Genomic DNA, 24,795 nt, shown 5'->3' on the forward strand with positions numbered 1-24,795 from the left:
GTTCAGCGAAGCGGCTTGTGAGTCCTGACAGAACACAGACCGACTGAATGACACTTTAAGCAGAACATCTCAAATGGAGATTGATAAAATACAGCTTACTTGTTTATTGGTGTTTTCAGATTCTCCGCATGCGCGAGAGAGCTCACATGCATATGGTTGCGAGATTGGACATGTTTAGGTAAAACACCAGATAGTATGCGTGTTCTTTTCACAGAAAAGCTCTGTTTGTGGGATACATCATGGCCATATTCCAGGACAACATAAGCTCAAACTGTGAAATAATGTTTGGGCATGAAAAAAAAAAATCCAGTCCAGACTTTAAATTTGGTGGAAGTCTTTGGGATGTGCTGGAGGAGACTTTAAAGAGTGCTGGACTCTTGCATTGTCAACACAAGATCTTGATCAAAAACATGATTGTTTAAGAAATGAAAAGCTACACACTACACACATCAATGAGGGATAGAAGAACTGTTGCCAAACATATACCATGCTAGAAACATGATAATCACTGCAATAATGATCCAATTATTGACGCTTAAACATTTGCCAGTGACTTTTTTTTTTTTTATATTTTGGCAGGGCGGCTGAAGTACATTTCTCTATAAATTAAGTCATAATAATTAAAGTGTTGTTTTATGATGATTTTTCGTATATGAAGTCGTTGTGATTATGCTGAAGCTATATTATTTTCAGTTTTTTGGCAGCACATCCATGGCACAAGCGCCCACAGCATTTTAACTTGTTTCAAATGGGCTATAAACACTTACACGTGTTTAAAAAGTTGGCACATGTGCGGTAAGTTAACTTTTCAAAGTGGTTTTGACTGACAACCGTCACTGACATTGGAAATAGTGTGAAAGAATTTGTTTTCTGTATTAGGTTATAAGGGTCGATTTAATAATGAAAAGTAGTCCTTAGTGCTCTAGTCTTTTGAAGCTGATGGATTTGCATGAGCAACAGACCAAAGGTTAGGTTTAAGTATGGCACCTTTGGACGTCACATTTTGGTTTAATGTCATTGGCTCCCATGGGTGTTGTAACCAGAGAATGACATTTGAGAGCGGCAGCAGATGGAACGATTTCCTTTGAATAAAATCTTTCATTTCGGGCTCTACCGCTACAGCTTCAGAAGAACTCTGAATGAATATGCTTATTTTTTATGTTTTCAAACACAAAAATAAACATAGAAATTGAGGGTGAGTAAATGATGGAATTTTCAGGTTTTTGGTGAACTGACCTTTTATATTAAACAAAACGGTTTATGACAATGGCCTCTACATTCATATATTGTGTCTATTATGCATTCTGACCAGATGAGATAAGATTCAGCACTGGCGCTGTAATGGGAGGTCTTCGGTCGTTGGCGGTCATATTGATCAGAGGTAAGTGTTAAGGCAGACTAACGACACACTAGAACATGGCCTGCATTTTCCTGTTGTCTGTTGTTTGACTAATTAGCAGCAATCATAGCAGCAACAACAGCAGCAGCCATGCTAAAGAAACCAATTCATTCTCACGGATCTGTCCGTATGCATTTTAAATAAACCTCAAATTTCAATTATTTCATAAATAGTGTGCGACGGGACCTGCAGCCGCTCCCCATTGCGCATTTATATTTGAAGGATTTCTGATTGCTTCATTGTAGGAACATCAAAAGAATAGGTGATTAGTCTTTAAAAATGGCCTGTGATCATGTGATTGCTCTCCAGCCAACCGGGACCAAGTCTTTGTCCGAAAACATGACCGAGACAAAGCAAAACAAATCAAGCCCCCTAAACTGTGGAGGTTTTTTTTTGGCCTTTGGTCAAATCAAATCAAGAAATTTGACAGTATGGAAAGCCATCTCTCGTATTTTCTTCCCTTGTTCACTTGCTTTCGTTTTCGTAATTTGGGGTGGGGGGGTCGGTGATGTTGATGCTTCTACACAAACCAGCTTTGGTCCTTTTTTTTGGGGGGGGGGGGGATCCTTTTCCAAACGTATTATAGGAGATAGCAGGTAGACTTCGACTTGGAAAGGATGAACAGCTATAAGAGGAGAGGTACAACTGTGAAGCAGCAGCATTTCTGGGAAGAACATCTCATCCTGTCCCAGTCCTGGTAGAGCGTCTTAACCGACTGAGTGCAAGGGCTCGCCCTTTCGGTTCTCCAAGGCTTTGGGGTCCCGGCAAGCACACTCTCTTCGGATATCACAAGACATGGGGAACGGGATCACCTTGAAGGAGAAAAGAAACACATGTTAAGACGTCGGTCAAGACTTGGAAAATTGATGAGCCCCGTGGAGGGATTGAAAATAGAATCTGAATGGCGTTTGGCACTTGACGTCACAATTGAATGTTGGCAGTGCGTCAGTGACACCAGCTGCTGTGGTGCGTCTCCCTCGAGGGAGGCCTCAGCTGCTTTTCTGGATAAAATGCATCTCTAGTTGCTCAAAATCAGGACCATATGTGCCGTTCGCATTTGCGCATTCGCTTAACGATTTGTCTCAGCCACAGCGGCCGACAGACTGACTTGTTCATGACGTGATTTCATATGCCAATTTATCTTGGTGCAAAACAAAGTGGATTTTCTCATTCATAGCATCGTTTATGGAGTAATATCCTGCCTGTTTGTACCAGCGAATAGGGTAACATCAGTATGGCCGAAACAGTGTGTAAACAATTGAAATGTAGCCTATGAAAACAGTTCATTGTGATTTTGCTCATAACAGGAGCAACAATAATGGCATAGATGCAATTTTTATCACATTGTACAATTAAAGCTTCATGTAAGAAAAATTTATCAGTGTACAACAGAATCCACCTGGCAACAAGTTGAAAACGCTACCAATATTACAGTAATATTAATACTCAAGATCTCAAAGGTCTTCACTAGAATCAATAATGTTTGTATGAAACAAGAGCACAAGTCAGCAGAGTGATTCGAGAGACGTGACACTAGCACATTTGATGATGGTGAATATTGGAATAGGTTACACTTTAAGTTAAGGTGAAGTAGTTATAGTGCACTTAAAGGGTTCCTTTGTAAGGGTTGGCTTTGTATCAGTAGAAACCCTGGAGTATATTCAAATGATTGTGCTTCTCCCCTCATATCCCCCTGAGACAAGAGATTTATGGAAAAATTTCTCCCATGATGCAAATATCATCAATTTGCGCCATCGGAGGAATTGTTGGCCAGATGCTAAAGACTACAGCCAGCAGAGGGAGCCATTTCCGCATGTTTTCAACTCGCGCGCACTCACAGCACTCGGCTCGCAGCTTCAGCCGCAGGCATTCATGTTTAAACGGTGCAGCCGGCAGGGCAAAGTAAGTCTTTCAACTTCTCAAACTATTTCCTATGAAAGTTAAGCTTTCAAAGGCATGAACTGAAAATGCAGCAGACTGAACATGCGCTGTGAATCTATGCCGCAGACGCGTTTACTTCAGCTCTCATCCCAAGCTCATTCATGACTGTCAATATATCTGACTCCTGCAGCGTTTTGGGCTGTGAGACTCCCTCAGCGGCTAAATCACATTATATTGAACACACATGTTCAGTTTTTAATTGTAGTGTCTGTTCTCTAACTGAACTGATTTTATGAAAATGAACACAGTCGCGGTGGGAAAGTGATCAGTGATTCAGTAATCTAGTAGTGGTGGCTATGCGAGTGGCCTCGTAGGGCAGCGAAGCATTCTGGGAATTGTAGTCTTTCATCCCCATGAGACAAACATTTGTTTTCTGTCTTTTCTCAGTCTAGAAGGCACCAAATTAAAAAAATAATTTCACATTTCTACTACATTAATGACCCAGTTTAAATAGAGATTCATCTTCTCCGCGCTGAAGTACTCCTTTAATAGTAAGTAATAGGGATGCACGATATTTATCAGACAGATGAATCATCGGGTGATATGGGTGAAAATGATGACATTTATTGCTCAGTAGTCAGGGCACTGTTAAGAGAACCAGTCAGTGGATCCTGAACTAGCACCCCGACTGGGCTTTTAAATCACCAATTCTACCGAACCGAAAGTAACATGCACACGGCCGCTCTGGCATTAATAACGCAGCAGAGCAAAGTGAGTGCTTTCAATTAAATCCTATGAAAATTAAGCTTCCATATGCATGTACTGAAAACATGCCAGTGCGCACACGTGAATGACAGTTCGTTCGTAAATGCGCGCTCTGTGCGATCGTGAATGGGTGACAGTGCAGCCATAAATGCGGGCTCTGTGCGGCTATGCATATTTTAGTTTCCGTTTTGAATTAGAGCCAATTCGGGGTTGCTTGAATTGTGGTTTCATTAGCCTATTATTATTATTATTATGGAAAACACAACAACAACACTGTACAATGACAAATAGAAACTTTTACATTAAGTTTTGAAACCAAATATTCTGCAATCATCTTGTCTGTCAGCACTTTGCTCGAGTAATGCTTTAGTAAGCAAACATGTTCAATTTTTATTTGTACGGTCTGTTCTCAAACTAAACTAAATTACTTTATTACACGAGAAGGACTTCATTATCAGTTCAAATTGTTCATATCGTGCATCCCTACTAATTAACTACATGTACTTACTATAGAGTTACTGTTAGGGTTTGGTTTAGGGTTAGATGCTTATAATTTTGCATAATTTCCTGTTATTACTATAGTAAGTACATGTCGAAACCGAGGCTTGAATTTTTCTGTGGGATTGTACGTATTTTTCTCATTCCTGCAGATTTTGTGCTCACACATACAGCCGCTTCTCTGCACTAAATTTAGTTATTTTTCGCAACTTATTGCACTTAAACCGTCAAACACACACGAAAGAATGTTAAAATGCAGAGTATTCACCTAAACACAGTAAGTTCTGTATTAAGTGAATGTAAACGGTTGAGAAAGAAAACGCATGTGTAACAGTATAATGGATCCGTGCGTCAGGTCTAAAATTGACAGCATCCTAATATTCCATATAATGTACCGTTAAGATACAGTTTTCAAGTGAAAATGGAAAACTTTTCTTGTGTTTTGGCTGTTCAGTTACGCGGTGGAGGCTTTTAAAATTGGTTTTCAAAGTGTATGGTTTTGAAAAAAATGCCTCCATGTAAACACCAAAACAGGAATTTGTGAAAATGGGGACGTCATGGGCATAGCTATTACGTGTTCGCAGCGTGTTTTTGGGGAATTTCGACAATATTTCCATCTGGATTTAGTACATCACTGTCATGTAACGTACCATGAGAAAAAGATCTCAGTAACACTTTCTCTGAAGCCCATGCTTATAATTTGCTTTTCCAATGCTCATGCTCATAATCCGATTTATAAATAAGCAAATATGAAATCCAGTTCCAGAGACACTTGTTTGCTGTATACCAATAAGTTACCAATTATGTTTTTAAAGGCTAATATTTGCATTAGAAGAATGGTCATTTTGCTTTGTTATAATCTATATCTCCTCAGCCATATGCATTGTATTGCTTGTAGTAGCAGTTTGAAATTATACTTTAAACAATATTGTTGCAGTATTGTTGTGCTAGTATGTAACAATAAAAACATACATTTTGTATTAATGATTCCTGTTTTTTTTCATTATTTTATTACAATAATTATCGTTCATTTGGTACATTCAAGTAAACCACTTTAAATGTATAATGAGCACATCTTCAAGATTTCTTAACATTTGCTTTATTGCATCATGTTTTCATTATTCCATCAAAAATGCATTTATAGATCTTAGTAACTGTATTATTACTCACAATTTATAAGAAAAAAAAACGGCTATTAATAACATTATTCACTTATTCTACAGAAATAAATCTGAATGACTAAAAAGTAATTGTAACTATAATATTATAACATTATAGCAATGCAGGAAACAGCTTAATAAATGCATTCATGGAACCATGATTATACTCATAAATCAGTGTATAATGGATTATGAGGATGTGCATTGAAAAGTAAATGCATGCCTTATACGTAATTATAAAATGAATACAAATGTAACTAATAAGTGTTTGTTATAATGCAGTATAGGTCTTAATGAGCCTTTATAAATATATTTATAGAATAGTAATACTTACTCATGAATAAGTATAAATGGAGCTATGACTTATTATAAGCATGGGCTTCAGAGAAAGTGTTACTAAGATTTCTGCCGTGTGAGAGTGCAGTGATCCTGACGGAAATGGCATGTATGAATAATGAAAACAAAACATGTTTGTGTGAGCAGCACTTAGTCTTTCCAGAGCCACTTACCTGTGACGCTTTTACAAGCATGAACCGGACACATCAAAACCAGCCGTCATTGCCCTGCATGGCATTTCCTGTGCTCCCGTGTGCCTTCCCTCACTTTCGAACACATTCAGATTGGCTTTTGCTAACCTTGCTGAACAAACACCCTAAGGTCATTTACTGGCCCATCCTGACCAGCTGACAAGTGCCCCAAACCTCTCTAAAACCATCAAACAGACCAACCAAACCAGCTGTGGGACGCCAGCTGCCTTTTCTAATCAGGGGGTCGTTATCAACCACCCTAAGTACTTTTCATAACTTCTTTTCCAATCTTCCCTGTTCCTTCCCTCCCATCTCACAACACACACAACCTCTCCCAGTTCTCGTTTAGCACCCTTTCTTTATCGCACCATCAGACTAAGATGTGGGTGGCAAATTTAACATGGTTTCCTCTGCCCTTGACCCTAGGGTGGCTGGACCAGCTGCCACATCTGGGGCTCATCGATGGTGGCTGGGAATGTCAGCATGGGGCAGAGGCCAGTCCAGAACACACACACACACACAGTTCCCTGACAGAACGTGTACGTCACGGCGCACGACCCCCCACTTCTGCAGGGCGCCTGGCAGAACGCACGTATGTGTCAGACTGCAGTTGAAGGGGGCTGGGGATCGGGGCGCAGACGGAGAGCTTCAAAACAGACCAGAATAATGTCGGTCTGTACTCTGTACTGAGGCTCAGACACGCACGTCACGCCATTTGTAAGACTGTGATTTATTACATTCAAAATGAGGGAGAATTTAAAGTACATTTGTTTATTGTTTGAGAAGCAGCAATGATTTATTATACTGTCTATTGTTCTCCAATAAATTAAACGGTGACATGTTATACCCAAAAACTCATTATATGTTAATCGTAATACAGTGACTACAGGGACCAAAATGATTCCGACACCTTGGCTGGAGCATGTTTTGCTTCAGTGTTTTTTCTTGAATTGCTAATGCGACCTTTGACACCACAGACTGAACAGAATGAAGCGTTGCTTGGTCATTGGTTGACCTGAATTGGTATTATCTATCATGTTCTTAAAGGGTTACTTCAGCGATTACCCGGGAGTATATTCGAATGATCGTGACTCTCGTTTGGCACACTCACATTATATTGAACAAACACTTTTATTTTTTAATTGTAGGCTAGTGTCTGTTCTCTAACTGAACTAATTTTATGAAAATGAATGTGGTTGGCAAGTGATGCAGTTATCCAGTAGCAGTGGCTTTGGGGGTGGCTGTGCAGGTCAGCGAAACAATGCATTCTGGGAGTTGTTGTCTTTCATCCCCATGAGACAAACATACATTGTCTGTCATTTCTCAGTCTAAAAGGCACCAAATTCAAAAATAATTTCACATTTCTACTACACTAATGACCCAGTTTAAATACAAAGCTTAATGCTAAATCACTGAAGGAACCCGTTAAAGGAACTGTATGTAAGAAATGTATTTCAATTAATCATAAAATGGCCCTGATATGTCACTTAACATTAAGAATTCATGTTAATTTCAAATACTTATATCACTGAAAACAGTAGTCTGGCCAGGATATTTTATTTTAAAAGCTGTTGTTGCAGCCCTCAACTGATGTTGATGTTTTGGCCTGAAGCTCCGCCCTTCACCTATCTACCAATCATGAAGTCAGTATAGTGAATCGGCATCCAGGGGGAGGGGGAGAGGGGATACACCGCTCAGCAGTCATTTAAAAGTGATTGCAGTACCAGTTTTGGCCACAATCTTACATTCACTTCCTTTAAATATAACAGCTGACTGGTTGATTGTAATCCAATCAAGATGAATTTGTTCTGACACAGTTTAACTCTGAGTTCTTGTCATATTTTATTACATTTTCTTAACTATAGCAACAAAAAAAAAAAAAACCCTGTGTATATAAGTTTTGGTTTGACTGTATATTGCTCATTAGTTCATGTTAACTAATGTTAAGAAATGAGACTTTATTGTAAAGTTTTACAATTTATCATTAACTATGTGTTTTCACTGTTGTATGGTGGGGGTGCTTTTACACATCTTCTAAACCATTACATAATCTCCTGATCAAAACACAGGTGAAGAAGAAGCAGAAGCAAGCGTTATCATGTGTAATCATATGCACATGTAAAATAACACGATCACCAACATTAAACAGCAAAAAAATCCAAACTGCCTAATATCACTGAATGAAATGTTGGCCCAGGACGAGCTCTAGGACTGTAAAGCTTTGGGACGTTGATGGACTCTATCTACTCCATCTGTGTTTTGATCATTGTTCTGAATCCCATCTGGATGGAATCTTTGACAAAAACATGAATTTTTTGCGAAAATTATAAAAAAAAAATTGCCTCTTAAAAAAAAAAAAAAAATGGTGGAAAAAGAGTTAATAAAATTTGCTATGTATTGGACATAGGTTTGTTGTTGCGTTGAAGCATTTTCTTCAGTTCAACCTGGTCCTCGTGTGCTCAGGCCATTAAACATGTGGAAAGAGGAGTCATGGGAAGCACAGCTTTAAGTCTCAGCCTCGATAGGGGAAACCTTGTTGTGAAAGTCTCGGAAACTCTCTCACCCTCTTTTTTTTTTTTTTGCTTTTTTTTTTTTTGCTGCAGAAACAGCAATCTTGCCTCAATCTTGCACACTTGGCACTTCATTGACACTTTTCCCTAAAACAGCTTAGATTAAAGGAAAGAATTTGGAAAACTGAAAAGCTTATTTGGAGATGTGGTTTTATAGCCATAAACTTTGCAGGGTGAAAACCAACATGCGTTGATAATTATGTCTTATAAAAAGGTAAGAGGCACACATTTGCTACCGCCACGACTGCAGGCCGGCCCCTGGAGGAGTTCCCCTGCTTCCATTTATCACTTTGGCACAGTTTTGGGTGTTGGGAATGCAGAAAATAAAATACTGAATTCAGGTTGCCCCTCATTCATCTTAAAACGGAGAATCAGAATTTGGTTGTTTAGAATTGTTGGCTTTATTATTTTAATAAAACCTCTTGTGGTATTTAAATGTAAAATGGAAGATTTTCAGTGGTTGTAGATAAAATAAAGATTATTGGAGTATGATATACAATAATCTTAGTTTAATGTAATGTTTAATTCAATGTTTTACATGCTGTTTTTTTTGTGACATTTACTAGCAAATTTTGGAGTGAAAATGGTTTCCAACAACAAATTTTATTCAGAGTAGGTGCAAAACAATCTATGTGTTGAAAGGCAATGACTAGCGATGATTTCTAACCATATATCATAAGTAAAAGTCATCAGTGAGGCGAAACTGATCAGCTAACATTACAAGGTTATGATTTTCTACTCTGCCAAACATGTGAACTTAAAATGAAAACACAACTTTTCATTTGTTAAAGGATAAATAACACTCATGTTAATCTTGAGTAACCATAGATTAGTATTCCATCCTTCATATCTCCTAAGAGTCTTTAGTTTTATCATATTTTTAAAAGACAGATACACTGTACCGATTCTTTCAGAAGCAGAGCTTGTGCAGGCGTGCATTGGATGCTGCTAAAGAGTCACAAGCACACATACACACACACACACACACACACACACATATTCTGAATGTTCCCATCTAATCTGACAACTGTGTGGATGTCAGCTGCATTCATATTTCCCTCGATCTTGACTAGTCTCCCAGATCCTGCCGCTGAAAAACATCCCCAGAGCATGATGCTGCCACCACCAAGCTTCACTCTAGAGATGGTATTGCCCAGGTGATAAGCGGCGCCTGGTTTCCTTCAGACATTATACTTGACTTTCAGGCCAAACAAATCAATGTTTGTTTCATCAGACCAGATAATTTAGTTTATCATGGTCTCAGTGTCCTTCAGGTAAGTCCTTTTGGCAAACTCCAGGCAGTCTGTCATATGCCGTCTACCATACAGGTCTGATTGGTGGAGTGCTGCAGAGATAGTTGTTCTTCTGAAAGGTTGTCCTCTCTCCACAAATAAATGCTGGAGCTCTGCCAGAGTAACCATCGGGTTCTTGTTCACCTCCCTGACTAAGGCCCTTTTCCCCAATCGTTCGGTTTGGCCGGGCAGCCAGCTCTATGGTCTAACAAAAAATAAAATAAAATAAAAATGCCAGCACTGCCGACAGTTTCCTTAAGCCAAACAAAGCTCATTTATGGGGACACTCTTGCTCTCGCTCTGGTTGCTGTGTGTGTGTGTGTGTGTGTGTGTGTTTATCCTGGAGAAGTGCCCATACAAGGAATTCTGCCCATTATGATGTCATACAGGACAATACTTGACAAAAACTTCCCGAAACTAGCTCAAATATTGAAGGAGTTTATTTGGCACAGAAATACTCAGACATGCGTCCAACTCTGGGGATTTTTTTTTTTTTTTTTTTACTTTGGCCATGTTTTGGGCATGTTTAGCATGGCCAAACCCACCCCACTTTCCCAGCAATTGGTGGATTATTCTGTCTTTTAACTGTTATACTTAGGGGGCACTATTACACATGTTCTGAAAGAGAACCTCTATCGAATCTCTTGATCAAAACACAGGGGAAGAAGCAGCAGAAACAAGCGATATCAAATGTAATAATGCATATGTAAAATAACATGAAACTGTCTAATGTTACTGAATGAAATGTGGCCCCAGGATGAGCTCTAGGACTGTGAAGCTTTGCGGTGTTGATGGACTCCATCTGTGTTTTGATCATTGTTCTGGATCCCATCTGGATAATCTGCAAAAACGATTTTCTCAGCTTTTTGCTCAAAATGTTACTTTTTTATTTAACTTACCCATATTCAAGTGTTGATAAATAATGGCTCAAGCTAAAATAAAAGGGGTCTGTTTGTTTTAAAGCAGAGGCTTGCTGCTTTATTTTGATATATTGCATGTTCAGATATTCATATAAGAAAATATTCTGGGGGCCATGAAACTTTTGTGAAAATGATCAAAAAATGTTGGTGGGGAAAGAGTTAAAAACCTCCCATCCTTAGCCAGAAAGGAATCTCCTCTAAATAAAACTGAAATATGCCCACCGGCCTCCTTCCTCATGCCAGCAGCTTGTAGTGATTAGTAAAGCGTCCTGCAGTGACCTTAGATGCTGTTTGACTCGCACCTTCAAAGTCCCTGAGAGAAATAATACACAGCCAGCCATCCAGAACATCTTAATATGCCAACCTTTTAGAGAACATGACGAGAGCCGGGATAAAGTGAGCACGGCAGGGTGAGATAAGGAAGAGAAACAAACACACAAGCAGCAGGGAAGTGCCTCGGCTTCCTTTGCTTGAGGGTCATCATGGCCAGAGAGAGGCGTACCTCATTGCAGGCATTGCTCTTGGCAAGATATGAAATATGGCAAGTCAATATTAACATATGTATTTACCTATGCATTTATCTCAAATGACGAGAGGGAATGGAGAATTTTGGGGAGTATCGATTCTATCATGATTATTTCAGTGTTTCTCATGGGCTGCACACAAATCAGTGTAGTTCAATTTATGAACAAATTACTTGTATTCACTCTAACCCTTACACTCAGTGATGGCTATCTCGAAATGGCTTTCATTGTTATCAGTTAGCAAACTTCATGAGCAGCACTATGCAATTTTATAACATTGCCACCATTTAGGGGTGCATTTTGCAAGTCATCGAGCAAGACATCAGCTGCATTTTTGAGGAGTGCACAAAGGAAACCCGAATAAGAGTATGACTTATGAGGGAACCCGAATGATTCAAACATTAAATAAAAACGACGAGGAACAAAATCAGTTAAGTAGTCCACAGATTGTTACAGGAGCACGACAGAGAAATTACATTGAAAGCTTTGAATTAACAGGAATTAAGTGTCAATCAAATAACGTGATTAACTCTTTCACTTCCACTAATAGAAATTTCTGTAATTTATGAGAAGGTGCCTCCCTGTCATTGAGGGAATTTTAAAATTTTTCCGGTTATACAATAGGTGATGCGATCTTCTGAAACAGTACAGACTCTCCAGGATCAAAAACAAGTAGAAATAAAAACACTGCCTATTCACAATCATAAAATATTAAACATCATATAAATCAAAAACTGGCTAACGTTACTGAATGAAATGTCATCCCGATGAAGAGGTAATGACTGTGCAAGGTTTGATGTCATTAACTAAAGTCCTATAATGTCCAACAAACATGGTTAAAACGGCGGAGGTGTGACCATGGCAGTTTTGGAAAACAGTCATGACCAGCTAGTTAGTTTCTACAACGATGCATCATACTATGGTGGCTAAACAGTGAGTTAAGTCATTGTGCAGGAAACATCAATAGACTTTCACGTAGATCTGGAAAGAACTAGACTTGAAAGTGCTGATTTATTGTCCAACGTTTTACCTCCTGAGCCACTGCTGTGGTTTCCAAGTAACATGAAAAGTAGAGAAAATGCTTTAAAATAAGTCAAATTCTGTTTTCTATTCTTACCTAGCACTGATTAGAAATAAGCCAACAATATAGATTGGCGCAATTTTAAACAAGCTGTTGTTTTAACCCAGCATATATAAAGTTAAAAATGGTTAAAAATGGCTAAATAAAACACCTTATTCTGTACACAGTCCCTGCAGATATATCTGGTAATGAAATCCTTTTCTAATGAAATTTCCTCAATTTGATCAATTCTTCCAAACCTGTGTTGTACTGCAATTTCCTGTATAAATCCTAAACGTTCTCTGACACACTCATCCCTGCACTCGCAAAAATGTTAACTCATTTTATCCCCTCAGCACCCTTAAGAAATCATTTTCTGTTCCTGAGAGAAATGAAAATCAGGTGGTGAGGTCACAAAATTCTTGGTTGGTAGGCTTGATAACTAGGAGCAAATTTCAAGGATAACAAAGAGTCGCATACTATCTCAAGTGATTAACGGATCAAAATCCTCCAGGAATGACGCAGAGAAGTTAAGTGCAATTTGAAATCAGAGGCTCACAACAAAGCAGGCCGCCGCTTATCTGTGTACTAATGCGTGAACTCCATTGGTCTGCACTTGTGTTTATGGGCCTGACCAGGAAATGTATGAATGAGTTGGGGAATTTAAACAGATAAATATAGGACACAAAATGGATGTGGTGAAACTCCTGGAGCCAACCGGCAGATGACCTACAGTAAACGTTACAGAGTTCCCCCTCATCACATCCAACTCTGGCAATCCATCTATCGCAATATGATTGCTTCTTTCAGAGTCGTTTTCTACAGTTCTTCCCTAAACCCTGGCTATTTCCAGGGACAGGATGTTTTGCAAAGCCCTGCTGATATAATTTGCTTTAAGGACTGCCAGGACGCTGAGCTAGGCTCAGGATGCCAGGTGATCCCTTATCAATAGCAGCTTTCCCAACATCAAACACAGAAGACATCTTTTAAATACAGAAAATTGTTTTTCAAGGGTTATAAGTGGGCACTTTGGTCTTCAAGTTCCCCAAAAGCAACTAGATTACCTAAAATGAGAAATTTTTACAACGTTTCTCAAATAACTATCTAACAAGCTGCATGCATGACATCAGGAGTGAGCAAACGGACACTGTTACAATGCAATGCCACCAAAAAGCTCTAGCTCATCAAAAGACGACTTTATCTCGCCCCGTCTTGCTGACGTTCGCCTGCCAACGTGTGACATACTATCAGAAGGAAGGAGGCACCAGCGGTCTGGCTTATAGCTGCAGAACAATTTAACCTTCTTTCAACACTGGCGCATGGTCAACTCCCGCTAAGATCCCTGTCTGCTCAATGACGTAGGCAGCACATTGTGAAACTCCCAAAAAGCATCCTCTAGACTGGATTCAGTGAATCATCGCTGTTCATGCACTCGCACTCTGAGCATATGCCAAATATATAAGGCAATGACAGTGCCCAGAGCTGCCTAACTGACGAGACAGCACAAAGGTGACAAGACAAAAGGGAAATTACCCAGTGACTTTGAGAGTAAAGATAGCACAAACCTGTTCTCACATAAATCGAACGCCACACAATCTCTTCAGATGAATGAAAATTCAGAATATATAAAACATCAAATGCATTTTGATTGGCTGTGACTTCACAGAATATTCCACAAACTCGGAGCTGGTACGTTTCCTAGCAGACAATGTCGATTTTCACTTTGCCAGTGAATTCTTTGTTACAAAACCCAATGTCTCTTTGATTTAAACTAGTTTAAATCTCGCTGAAACAAAAGTATTATAAGAGGTAAGGAGAATAATTAGAGTGTTTATTTGAACGAAGCCCCTAATGGGACATGGTGCTGAAAAAAAAAAAAATGATGAGATGAGAGGAAAGGAAAAATAATAAGTCAATGCTTTTGCATTCTCTCACAAAAGTTTTGCTTTCCCAGAAGGAACTTTGCATTCACTCACAAAACATTTTGCGTTCCCTTGAAAAACCTTTGCGTTTCCATGAGAAACTTTACGTAAATTTGTCCGTTCCCCCACAAAAAACATTGTCGCTCGCTCACAATACCTTTGCGTTCCATCGATAAGCTTTCCATTCGCTTAGCGTTTTCCCCAAAAAAAACTTGGCATTCGCCCACAAAACATTTTGCATTCCTAAACTCTGCAGGACAGTGGCCCTCAAGGACCGACTTTGGACACCCATGCTTTAGGGCAGGGCTATTCAAATCTTACCCTGGAGGGCCAATGCGGTGCAGATTTTCGCTCCAACCCTGATCAAACACACCTACCTGTGATTTTCCAATGATCCTGAAGACATTGATTAGCATGTTCAGGTGTGTTTGATTAAGGTTGGAGCTAAACTCTGCACCGCATTGGCCCTCCAGGGTAAGATTTGAATAGCCCTGCTTTAGGGGCTCTGGATATTTGTATTTATACTAATTGTTTTTTAATTTTATAGTTTTATAGAAATCATATAGTCACAAACCAATGTACAAATGTATGCATACTTTGGAAGGACAATGGTAAATTTCAATGGAGCATAGTCAGAATATTCAAATTTTACGCTTTAGAAATTAGGCATTTATAATTTTTACATACTGTGTTACTGTTGTTAATTTACATCTGCGCTCAAACTCAGTGCTTTACTGTCAAGTGTGCATTTCCAGGAGACAAAATGTGCAATATTATTAGTAACTGCACTTAATTATTAAATACTATAGCGATTTTATTATTATAAAATAATCGTCATCCATAGAACTTCGTGGCATGGGTGCCATAGCTCTGCTTAGTGTGTGAACTGAAAGTGAAAATGATATGCAGCACCACAGCCAATTCCAAAGATATCTGATATTTAATATACAGCTGTGTGGATGAGAAACCAGAAACCAGCAATTGTTAAAAATGTGCTGTCAGTTGTTGTGGCTTGTTCAGATGAAAAGATAGATGGATGAAATGGGATGTATCTCTTGTCACGTTATACCATTTCCATCATTTTAAATATTCAATGAATGTGTGTTGTCACGTCATAAAGTAGAGGTATTCCAGTGTGTGGAGTCTCGGCATTCACACTTTAATGTAGCACTATGCTGAAAATGACACCGCCAAATCTTAGGCTGCTCAAAACAAGACACTGGATTTCATAATGCATGTTCTGTCCTTTTAAAATGTCTGTCACCTGCTAGAAGCAGAACATGACGAAGGATGACTGAAGAGCTTGTTTAAATATCCCAATAATACACAAGTGTGGAAACAACTCCTTCAGCTGACTCAACGGCTATCCAGCTCATGTGCAAAGCAATTCTGAGAAAATGGAAAGTGAAAAAGTGTAACAAAAACTCAGAATAGCTTTAAAAGATTGCACCAACCTGGCAGACATGGGTAAATCCAGGGATTAGATTCTCAGAAGTGGTCATCGCAACAACCTGATACTTTGTAAACACAACTTTGCTTACAGGCGTACTGATAAATACCAGCCCAAGGAATTATGTATAGGCAGCCAATCAGATTAGAGCTTGCCAGAACGTGTTTGGCGTTTTTGTGTGCAATAAGTGTCAGATGGTTAGTGGGTAACATCTAGCATCTCATACTTGTCAGTAGCTATGTTTCCATCCAAATTTGCACATTTAACTTGTGCGCAAAACTGGAAATATCACATAGAACATTTGCCAATTGAAGAAAAAATGAAAGTTTTCATATAATAAATGACTTGTGCCATATTCTCTTGCTTTCAGAGGCGGATACCGACTGTTTGGGAATGCAGACAGTTTTGGAAGGTAATTATACCGAACCACTTTGATGACAGACTTTGCTCAGGTATTTCACAACGACCAAAACATTTCAGATGTGCAACGCGATCAGAGCGCCGGTTAGTCCAGTTATATCATCCAATTGCGCAACATTATATGGCTGTTGACTGTTCTTTTGATGCACATTGAGAAATTAATTTGGTAAATGTGTCCCCATAGTAGTTTATGTGCATGTTTTCTTATCCAATACAAAATGTATCTGCCTCAATTTGAGTGCATATGTTTTAATGCACATTTTTTGAATTTATGCACACACAAATAGGTGGATGGAACCATAGCTACCATAGCTAGGACTTTCGTCCCTAAATGGAGTGAGTTTTTGATGTTATACATACAAGCAGACACATGAAATGCATAAATGAAAAATGTTGCAGACATGTACTGCACCTTTTTAGTCTTGACAGTGGAATGACAGCAGTCGCCGCCGTCGTAGTTGCAGTAGGCCCTGTTGTTGATGGCATCACAGTAATTGTCACCCATGAACGGCTGAGACAAAAACAGAGAGAGAAACTCAGAGCATCACTAACATGAGAAATGGAGAGACGCTGAAGTCCCAACCTAAAGATGTTCAATGCTTCATTGCTTCTAGGCTTCTGTGAGAAGTATGGCCATAGGTTCATCTTCTCCAACACCATCCGTTTTAAAGGATATTTGCATTTCTGTAAAACTGCTTACTTACTTAGAAAGAATTATTATTGCATGAACATCTAGGGTAGATGCACTATAAAAAATATTTTCTTCCTCAGCATTTTTATCTTGTTAGTAGTACAAATACGAAATACTACTTGAGCTCAAAGTTTGAGATTTTACTATTCAGAGAAAGAAAGAAAACGCCAATGGGGGTAGGAAATGTTTTGTTGTTGTTGTTGTTTTTTTGCAGTACATCCAATTGTAGCGTTTCCAATCACGTCTTGTTTATAGGCTTTCTTAACATACCAAAGCATAGTTTAAATTATTTTGTGATTAAAATATTCTGTAAATCAACAGCATGCAGACATATTTTATCTTCATCCAAATTGACCAAAGTTGTAGTTAACCTAGGGTATTTCTTTAAACTGGAATGTCTTTACACTCCAACAACACTTTTTTTCTTCTCTCTCTAATATTTACATGATTACCATGTAAACAAGCTCATGACAAGCTCACACACTTGTCCTAATCAGTGCATGTATTTGTGTATGATAAGAGTATTAGATCATTTGGCCTTTCAATATGAAACTTTACCAGTTTGGGCTAATCTGTGCTTGGCTAGAACACATGCCAATTTCTGCCACTTAAAAAAAAATCATGCTTTAGTAAATCATATTTATAACAGAAGTCAGATTATGACTTTAAAAAGTAAACATTATGAGATACTAAATCTAAATTATGATATACTAAATCATAATGAGATTTAAAAAAATCTGTTATAAATAATAATTATGAGATGAAGACGTCTAATTGAAAAGTCAGTACAAGCCAGAAAGGCAAAATGATGATGAGATGCTGTCAATTATGAAAAGGCTAGAATTCCTATTTCTGGCAAAAATAAAAATAAAAATAAAATTTATATATATATATATATATATATATATATATATATATATATATATATATATATATATATATATATATATATATATATATATATATATATATATATAGTCTTATATATGTATATGTTGTCATAATTATTATTTAAAAAAGTCAACATTATGACATACTGTAGTGTTATTCTATCACAATTATAAAATAAAAAGTAACAATTATTTTATAAGTTATAATTAAAAAGTTAGTCAAAATTGAGATGTTCATTATTATAAAAAGTCAAAATTATGAGCTGCTAAGTCATAACTATAAGATAAAACAATATGACACACTGAAGTGTCAACATTATGGCAAACATCACGATTATGATACTAAATCAAAATGATGAGATAAAAAGTTAGATTTCCTTTATACGTCATAATTATGACATAAAAAAGTGTCATTTATGAGATACTAAGTCAAATTTAGATGCTAAATTAGAATTATGAGATATAAAGTCAAACTGATGAGATAAGGCAAAATTAAGAGATAAAAGGTCAAAAATATGAGTAAACAATAAAAACTATGACATACTGTAGTGTCAAAGTTATGATACTAATACACAACATTATGATACTAATATTTTGATTTACTTTGTAAATCAAATTTATGAGATAAAAGTAACAATGCTGTCAATTACAAAAAAGGCACAATTATGAGAAACTAAATCAAAATTATTAGATTAAAAAACTGACATACCGTAGTCAAAATTGACTAGAAGTCAAAATTATGATAAAAAGTTAAAAAAAGAAAAGAAATTAATCATAATTATGACATCATTGACAAAGCTGAACTTATGATAAGCCAGAATTGATATAAAAAGTCAAATGTAAGAAATAAGTCATAATGTGGTGGAAATTGGCTTCCATCAGCTAATGGCCTCCTTCAATATGAAGCTTTTCATTGGCAGTTCCTTTCTTAACAAACAAGAAAGAGCACGTATGGTGTAGGTGAGAATTACTTGAACATTTGTAGAGATCCGTCCTACAAACAGATCGCACCGAGTGACAGGTATCGACAAGCACAGAGGGGAAAACAAAGACATGAAGAGCACCGTACATCACAGTCACTTGTACATGTACTGACTTTAGTGTAGAGTTCGTCTACATCTTCATCTTCATGAATCTTCTTGGGCCTCTGCAAATGGAGGTCAAGGCAAGAGTGTCGCCAGTGAGGGAGGGAGGACATAGGATAGAGAGCCATTTGAGAGGATTTTGTCCGGATGTCTTACCTCGCATCCTTTTATGCAGTGCAGGACTTCCGGATGGGGGTACCACTTCAGGCCCATGGTGCAGACTATGTGCTGTAAAGAGACAAACAAAGAAGGTTTTCAGAAAGACATGAAGAACGTGCAATTTTGATGTACCATCGTCATCATAAAGTCAGTACCAACTCTAACTCTTCCATCCCTTCTAATGCCCGTGGTTTCTGCTGATGGAGTTTGGGTTCTTTGCCACTTTGCCTCTGGCTTACTTAGTCGGGGACACTTAATATTCAGCAATGGAAATTCTGGCGTTGTTTACTAACCCTCAAGTTGTTTTGAAGAATATGGGTTACCAAACAGTTGATGGGCCCCAATGACTTTGAGAATGGGGAAAAAAATACTATGGAAGACAATGGGGTCCACCGCAGTGTTCATTTCATTGACATTTTTTGTCAACATTTTTCATTGACGACCTTATTTGAATATAGGACCTTATTTCACTGACAAAAAAAGAGGATGATAACTACAAAAAAAGATTATTTTTCCGGTCATGGTTATGAGGTAAAGCAGCTCAGTGTGTACATTTAAGTGTGTTTAAAATGATGTTATGACGTTACTCTGTGCGTTCGCTCGGCGCTGCTGTGACATGTTCACACTGCTAAGAGAAAAGAGTTTCTGCAGAATAAAACCGAGGGTAACGCAGATATGACGCGATTGACAGGCGACTCGCTCAAACGCTATGCTGACACATCCCGGTCCTTGGTTAAAATAGCAATTTTCTCAGAAATTACAAATAGTCGGAAACATTTGGATATTGTAAGTACTCAACTGAACAAAATATATAACACTGGCCTAGTGGTTTTTGGATATTTTACTGCAAAAATACTACATAGTGCACCTTTAAGTGAAATATGCCTTTAATTTTGGTACTCTGCTGTTTATTACTGTGAAGCTGCTTTGAAATAGTTTCTAGTGTATATAATGCTATAAATATGAAGGTGACTTGACCAATCCTTGCGTCAGGAAAGACATGAAACACAATAGTGCTAAATTACTGTAAATATTCGATTTCCCTCATACACCAACCCCCAAAAAAACAAAAAACAAAAACAAGATTGTTTACATTCACAAGTCTCTCAGCTCTGCCCAACTTGAAAAAAAAACAAAAAAACATTCAGGAACCTATCCAGACTAAACAACCTGAGAAATGTTACCAGTTTCGAAACACGTATAATTGTGTGAACTCATAAGTTACAACTCTTTCCAGCATGTTTGTCATCAAGTTAAGGAGAGATAGTATAAGTGTTTAACAGGAGGGAGATGTGTTCACACATACACCGATCAGACATAACATTATGACTTAATATTGTGTCGGTCTTTCTTTTGCTGGCAAAACATCTCTGACCTGTTGAGGCATAGACTCCACTAGATGCCTGAAGGTGTGCAGTGGTATTTGGAACCTAGATTTTAGCAACAGATCCTTTATGTCATGCAAGTTGTAAGGTGGGGCCTCCATGGATCGGACTTGTTTGTTCAGCACATCCCACAGATGCTCGATTGGATTGAGATCTGGCGAATTCGGAGGCCAAATCAACACCTCAAACTGGTTGTTGTGCTCCTCAAAACATTCCTGGACCATTCTTGCTTTGTGTCAGGAGCATTATCCTGCTGGAAGAGCCACAGCCACCAGGGAAAACCGTTTCCATGAAAGGCTGAACATGGTCTCAGCAATGCTTAGGTAGGAGGTACGTGTCAAAGTAACATCCACATGGATGGAGGACCCAAGGTTTCCCAGCAGAACATTGCCCAAAGCATCACACTGCCTTAGGCCAGCTTGGCTTCTTCCTATAGTGCATCCTGGGGCCACGTACCCGGCCATCCATGGGATGTAAAAGAAAACGTGATTTCTCAGACCAGGCGACCTTCTTCCATTGCTCCGTGGTCGAGTTCTGATGCTCACGTGCCACTGTTGGTGCTATCGGCGGGGTCAGCATGGGCACCCTGACTGGTCATCGGCTATGCAGGCCCATAGCATTATACTACTACAAGCAGCACTGACGTACAGTACCTGCTTAAGCCACTTTAGTCACTTCTGCCAGTATTGCTGCTATGCAAAAATATAACCATGTTACTAGTTGTAGTGTACACTTGACATATTAAATAAGTTATTGTATCTATTCTTGTTCTATGCTTTTCCGGGGCACTTATTGTCCTGTAGCATTGTCTCGTATATTGTTCTGAGCACCTAAAATCTGTTCTGATGTTTGCTGTGTAATGTTCCATGTTGCACCATGGTCCCAAGGAAACGCCATCTCGTTCCAATGTATACATGTATATAGGGCAATGACAATAAAGACACACTTGACTTGACATGACTTGATTAACTTTTTGAGCAATTTGAGCTACAGTAGCTCGTCTGTTTGATCAGATTGCATCAATGAGCCTTGGCCGCCCATGACCCTGTGGCCGGTTCTCCACTGTTCCTTCCTTGGAGCACTTTTGATAGATACTGACCACAGCAGACCGGGAACAGCCCACAAGAGCTGCAGTTTTGAAGGCTGTAGTCTTGCTCAAAGCCTTATGCTTGCCCTTTTTTTCTGCTTCTAACACATCAACTTTGAGATCAAAATGTAAAAAAAAGTTGCCTGATATATACCCACCCACTAACAGGTGCCGTGATGAAGAGACAATCAGTGTTATTCACTTCACCTGTCATAATGTTATGCCTGATCTATGTTGTATATGTTTACTGCATGCTCTCATGAAGAAACCTCAAGAGTCGAGTGAGGCTGACATGAGGCCAGTCAAAACTAGAGGACTGTGTGACCTCTACATCGCCTAAACATCACCTGTGCCTGTAACACCTGCCTCTTCTTATGCTGTACCCACCACTGCAAACTAAGGTATTTCTCATTTCATGCCAGTCAGCAAATCAATGCAAAAAAGAGAGCAAAATAAAGGTAGTAAATGAGAAGAGACAGAAAACACTGAAGTGTTTCAGGACAGGTGGGGAAGGGTTCACTTCATAGAGCTAATAAATAAACTGTAGGTTTAGGGGATTTAACGTGACCATGGGATGAATAAAGGAACAACAGGAAACCCAATTCATTATATTTAAAGGGATAATTCACCCAAAAATAAAATAATAATGTCTTTAATTACTCACCCTCGTATCATTCCAACCATAAGACTTGTTTATTTTCAGGATCTTTTTGATGAAATCTGAGAGATTTCTGACCTACCATTAACAGCTACACAACTACCACTTTGACACTTCAAAAAGTTCATAAAGAGATCGTAAGACTAATCCATATGAATTGAACAGTTTAGTCCAAATATTCAGAAGAGAAACGATTGCTTTATATCAGTGCTTCTCAAACTTCTTTGGTCATGTAAATTGAATATTTCAATTGAAATTAAACATTTTCATGCCATGAAATTTAAAATCAAAGTTTTTTCCCCTTAAAATTATAAATTTGATCAGTTTAAACATTTTATATGTCATCTATGTTGTATTCTGAATAAAATATTGAAATTTGAAATTTATTCTCAATTTGTACAGTGTCCCAACTTTTTTTGGAATCGGGTTTGTATGAACATTCAGTGGCAGCAGTGAGCCTGCTTTTCATTGCAATTTTTTTTCAAAACAGGTCAGCTTTGATATTGCCCCTCTTAAGTAAATTTCAATATTGAGCTTAGATGTGCACTTTGTCTTTGGTGAGGAAACAGCAGAGAACCCTGTTTCACACAGATAGGATGTAACAAAGGGAGCAGTCTTCTGACCAATGAGTGGGAACTGCCTCCCCACACCAAGCCAGAATTCAGAGTCTTTGTGATAGGAACCTGTGATCCACATTCCTAGTGAATGGATCTCTCCTCCAGTCAAGTTGCACACTATTGTCAGGGAGGTACTTCTGAAAATGACCTCTCAGAGCACAAAATGTGTTCCAAAAAACAGGTGATCGGTGTGAGATTGTTAATTTTGGAAAAATGTGTAATATTTTCAAATGAACCTGTATTTCCTTGCTCAGGTTTCCTGCCCCACATCTTCAGTGTTCAGACGAATGAGTTGACTTGGTCTGCCAGATGTGGTAGGTGCTTGTCTTTGCCCTGCAGCTGAAGGTCTAATTGATTCATTTTGGCGAACATGTCACTGAGATATGCCAATTTAATTTGAAAGTGTTGATTGCTGAACTTATTGGCAAGTTCATTCAATCTTCTTCTTGAAGAAAAGTTTGAATTTGCTCACTGAGCTCAAACACTCTGGATAGCACTTTGCCGCGGGAGAGCCATCTCGTTTCACTGTTAAACAGCACAGCACTGTGATCGGTGCCCATCTCCTGACAGAGCGGGCAGAAGTCTTATTTTTATGTAATTGGCCATGGAAAAAACAACAGACAAAATATCATTTAACGCAGGACATGATGCGAGCACTTCTCGATGTATAAAGCAGTGAGTCCACTTGACTTTTCAGTGCGAGGGTCTCTTTTCAAGAGGGTCTTGGTGAGTGCCTGCAACCCTGATGTTTCCCAGCCATGGTCTGTTGGGCGTCTGTGCAAATTCCCAAGCAGTCCTATCATTGAATCCCTGCCTCTCTCAAGTACAAATCTATAATCTCGAAAAGTTCATCAGCCGTTGCTCTGTTTGGGATGTATTTGCAAAATGGTATATCTTCAATCTGTATGTTTTCATCAGCAAAGCACACATTTAACAAACTGTCCTTGGAAATGTCAGTGGCCTTGTCAACCTGGAGAAAAGTGTTTCCTTTTCTTTTATTTTCTCAATGAACTGTTCCTCCACGTCATTTGAAATATATATTTTTTAAAAACGTCTTGATATTGTTTCATTACAAACTGGGATCTTTCATTCCGTGACACTCGCCTCATCAAGCATAACTGACACCATATCTATGGCAGCGGGAAGAATCAGTTCTTATGAAATCGTGTGTGATTTCTTGCATTGTGCAATGCGATAAGCAATTTTGCATGAAGTCAGTTTCACTTTTGCTGTTGCTGTGGCTTTTTCAAAATAACTTTGCTGCCTATCACATTGATCAAGTTTGTTTTATAAACTTTTATTCACATGCACATCCATCAACTCACACATAAGTAGACGGAAGATCAAGCATGTTCACTTGAAGTGCGATAACCAATGAGGTTCATTTTAGTGTTGCGCAGCAGGTTTGAACTTCAGCAAGAACCAAAAAAGATTTGTTCTCGAGCATCAAGCAGGTTTGGTTAAGCTTCTGTTCAGTGTATAGATGTGAATAAAAGCCAACAAATCAATCTGTTCATCAAATAGAGTGATTGTGTCTCTTCAGAATATTTTGACTAAACCGTTCAGTTAATTTGGATTAGTTTTACAGTCTCACGACTAAGCATCAAAGTAGTCGTGTAGCTGTCAATGGAGGGACAGAAAGCTCTCAGATTTAATCAAAAATATCATTATTTGTGTTCTGGAGATGAACGGAGGTCTTATGGGTTTGGAACGGCATGAGGGGGGAGAAAAAATGACTTTTCATTGAATTTTCATTGTTGGGTGAACTATTCCTTTAATGCACACAAAGTACACCAAAAGTACATTCAATAAAATTAAGTGCACTTATTTTTCAC

General features: G+C 38.4%; 1 protein-coding gene across 1 annotated transcript in view; it reads right to left on the reverse strand.

Annotated features, from left to right (window-relative positions):
* Positions 1-580: 580 nt before the first annotated feature.
* pappaa (pregnancy-associated plasma protein A, pappalysin 1a) overlaps positions 581-24,795 on the reverse strand; it is a 134,091-nt gene continuing 109,876 nt past the window's right edge. The window contains exons 21-23 of the mRNA XM_067439882.1: positions 19,211-19,282; positions 16,801-16,899; positions 581-2,211 (exon numbers count right to left, since the gene is read on the reverse strand). Coding sequence (XP_067295983.1) covers positions 2,107-2,211; positions 16,801-16,899; positions 19,211-19,282 — 276 coding nt within the window. The 3' untranslated portion in view covers positions 581-2,106. The remainder of the gene's footprint in view (positions 2,212-16,800; positions 16,900-19,210; positions 19,283-24,795) is intronic.

Source organism: Pseudorasbora parva, chromosome 3 (assembly GCF_024679245.1).
Source record: "Pseudorasbora parva isolate DD20220531a chromosome 3, ASM2467924v1, whole genome shotgun sequence".
In the NCBI taxonomy this organism is placed as follows: Eukaryota; Metazoa; Chordata; class Actinopteri; order Cypriniformes; family Gobionidae; genus Pseudorasbora; species Pseudorasbora parva.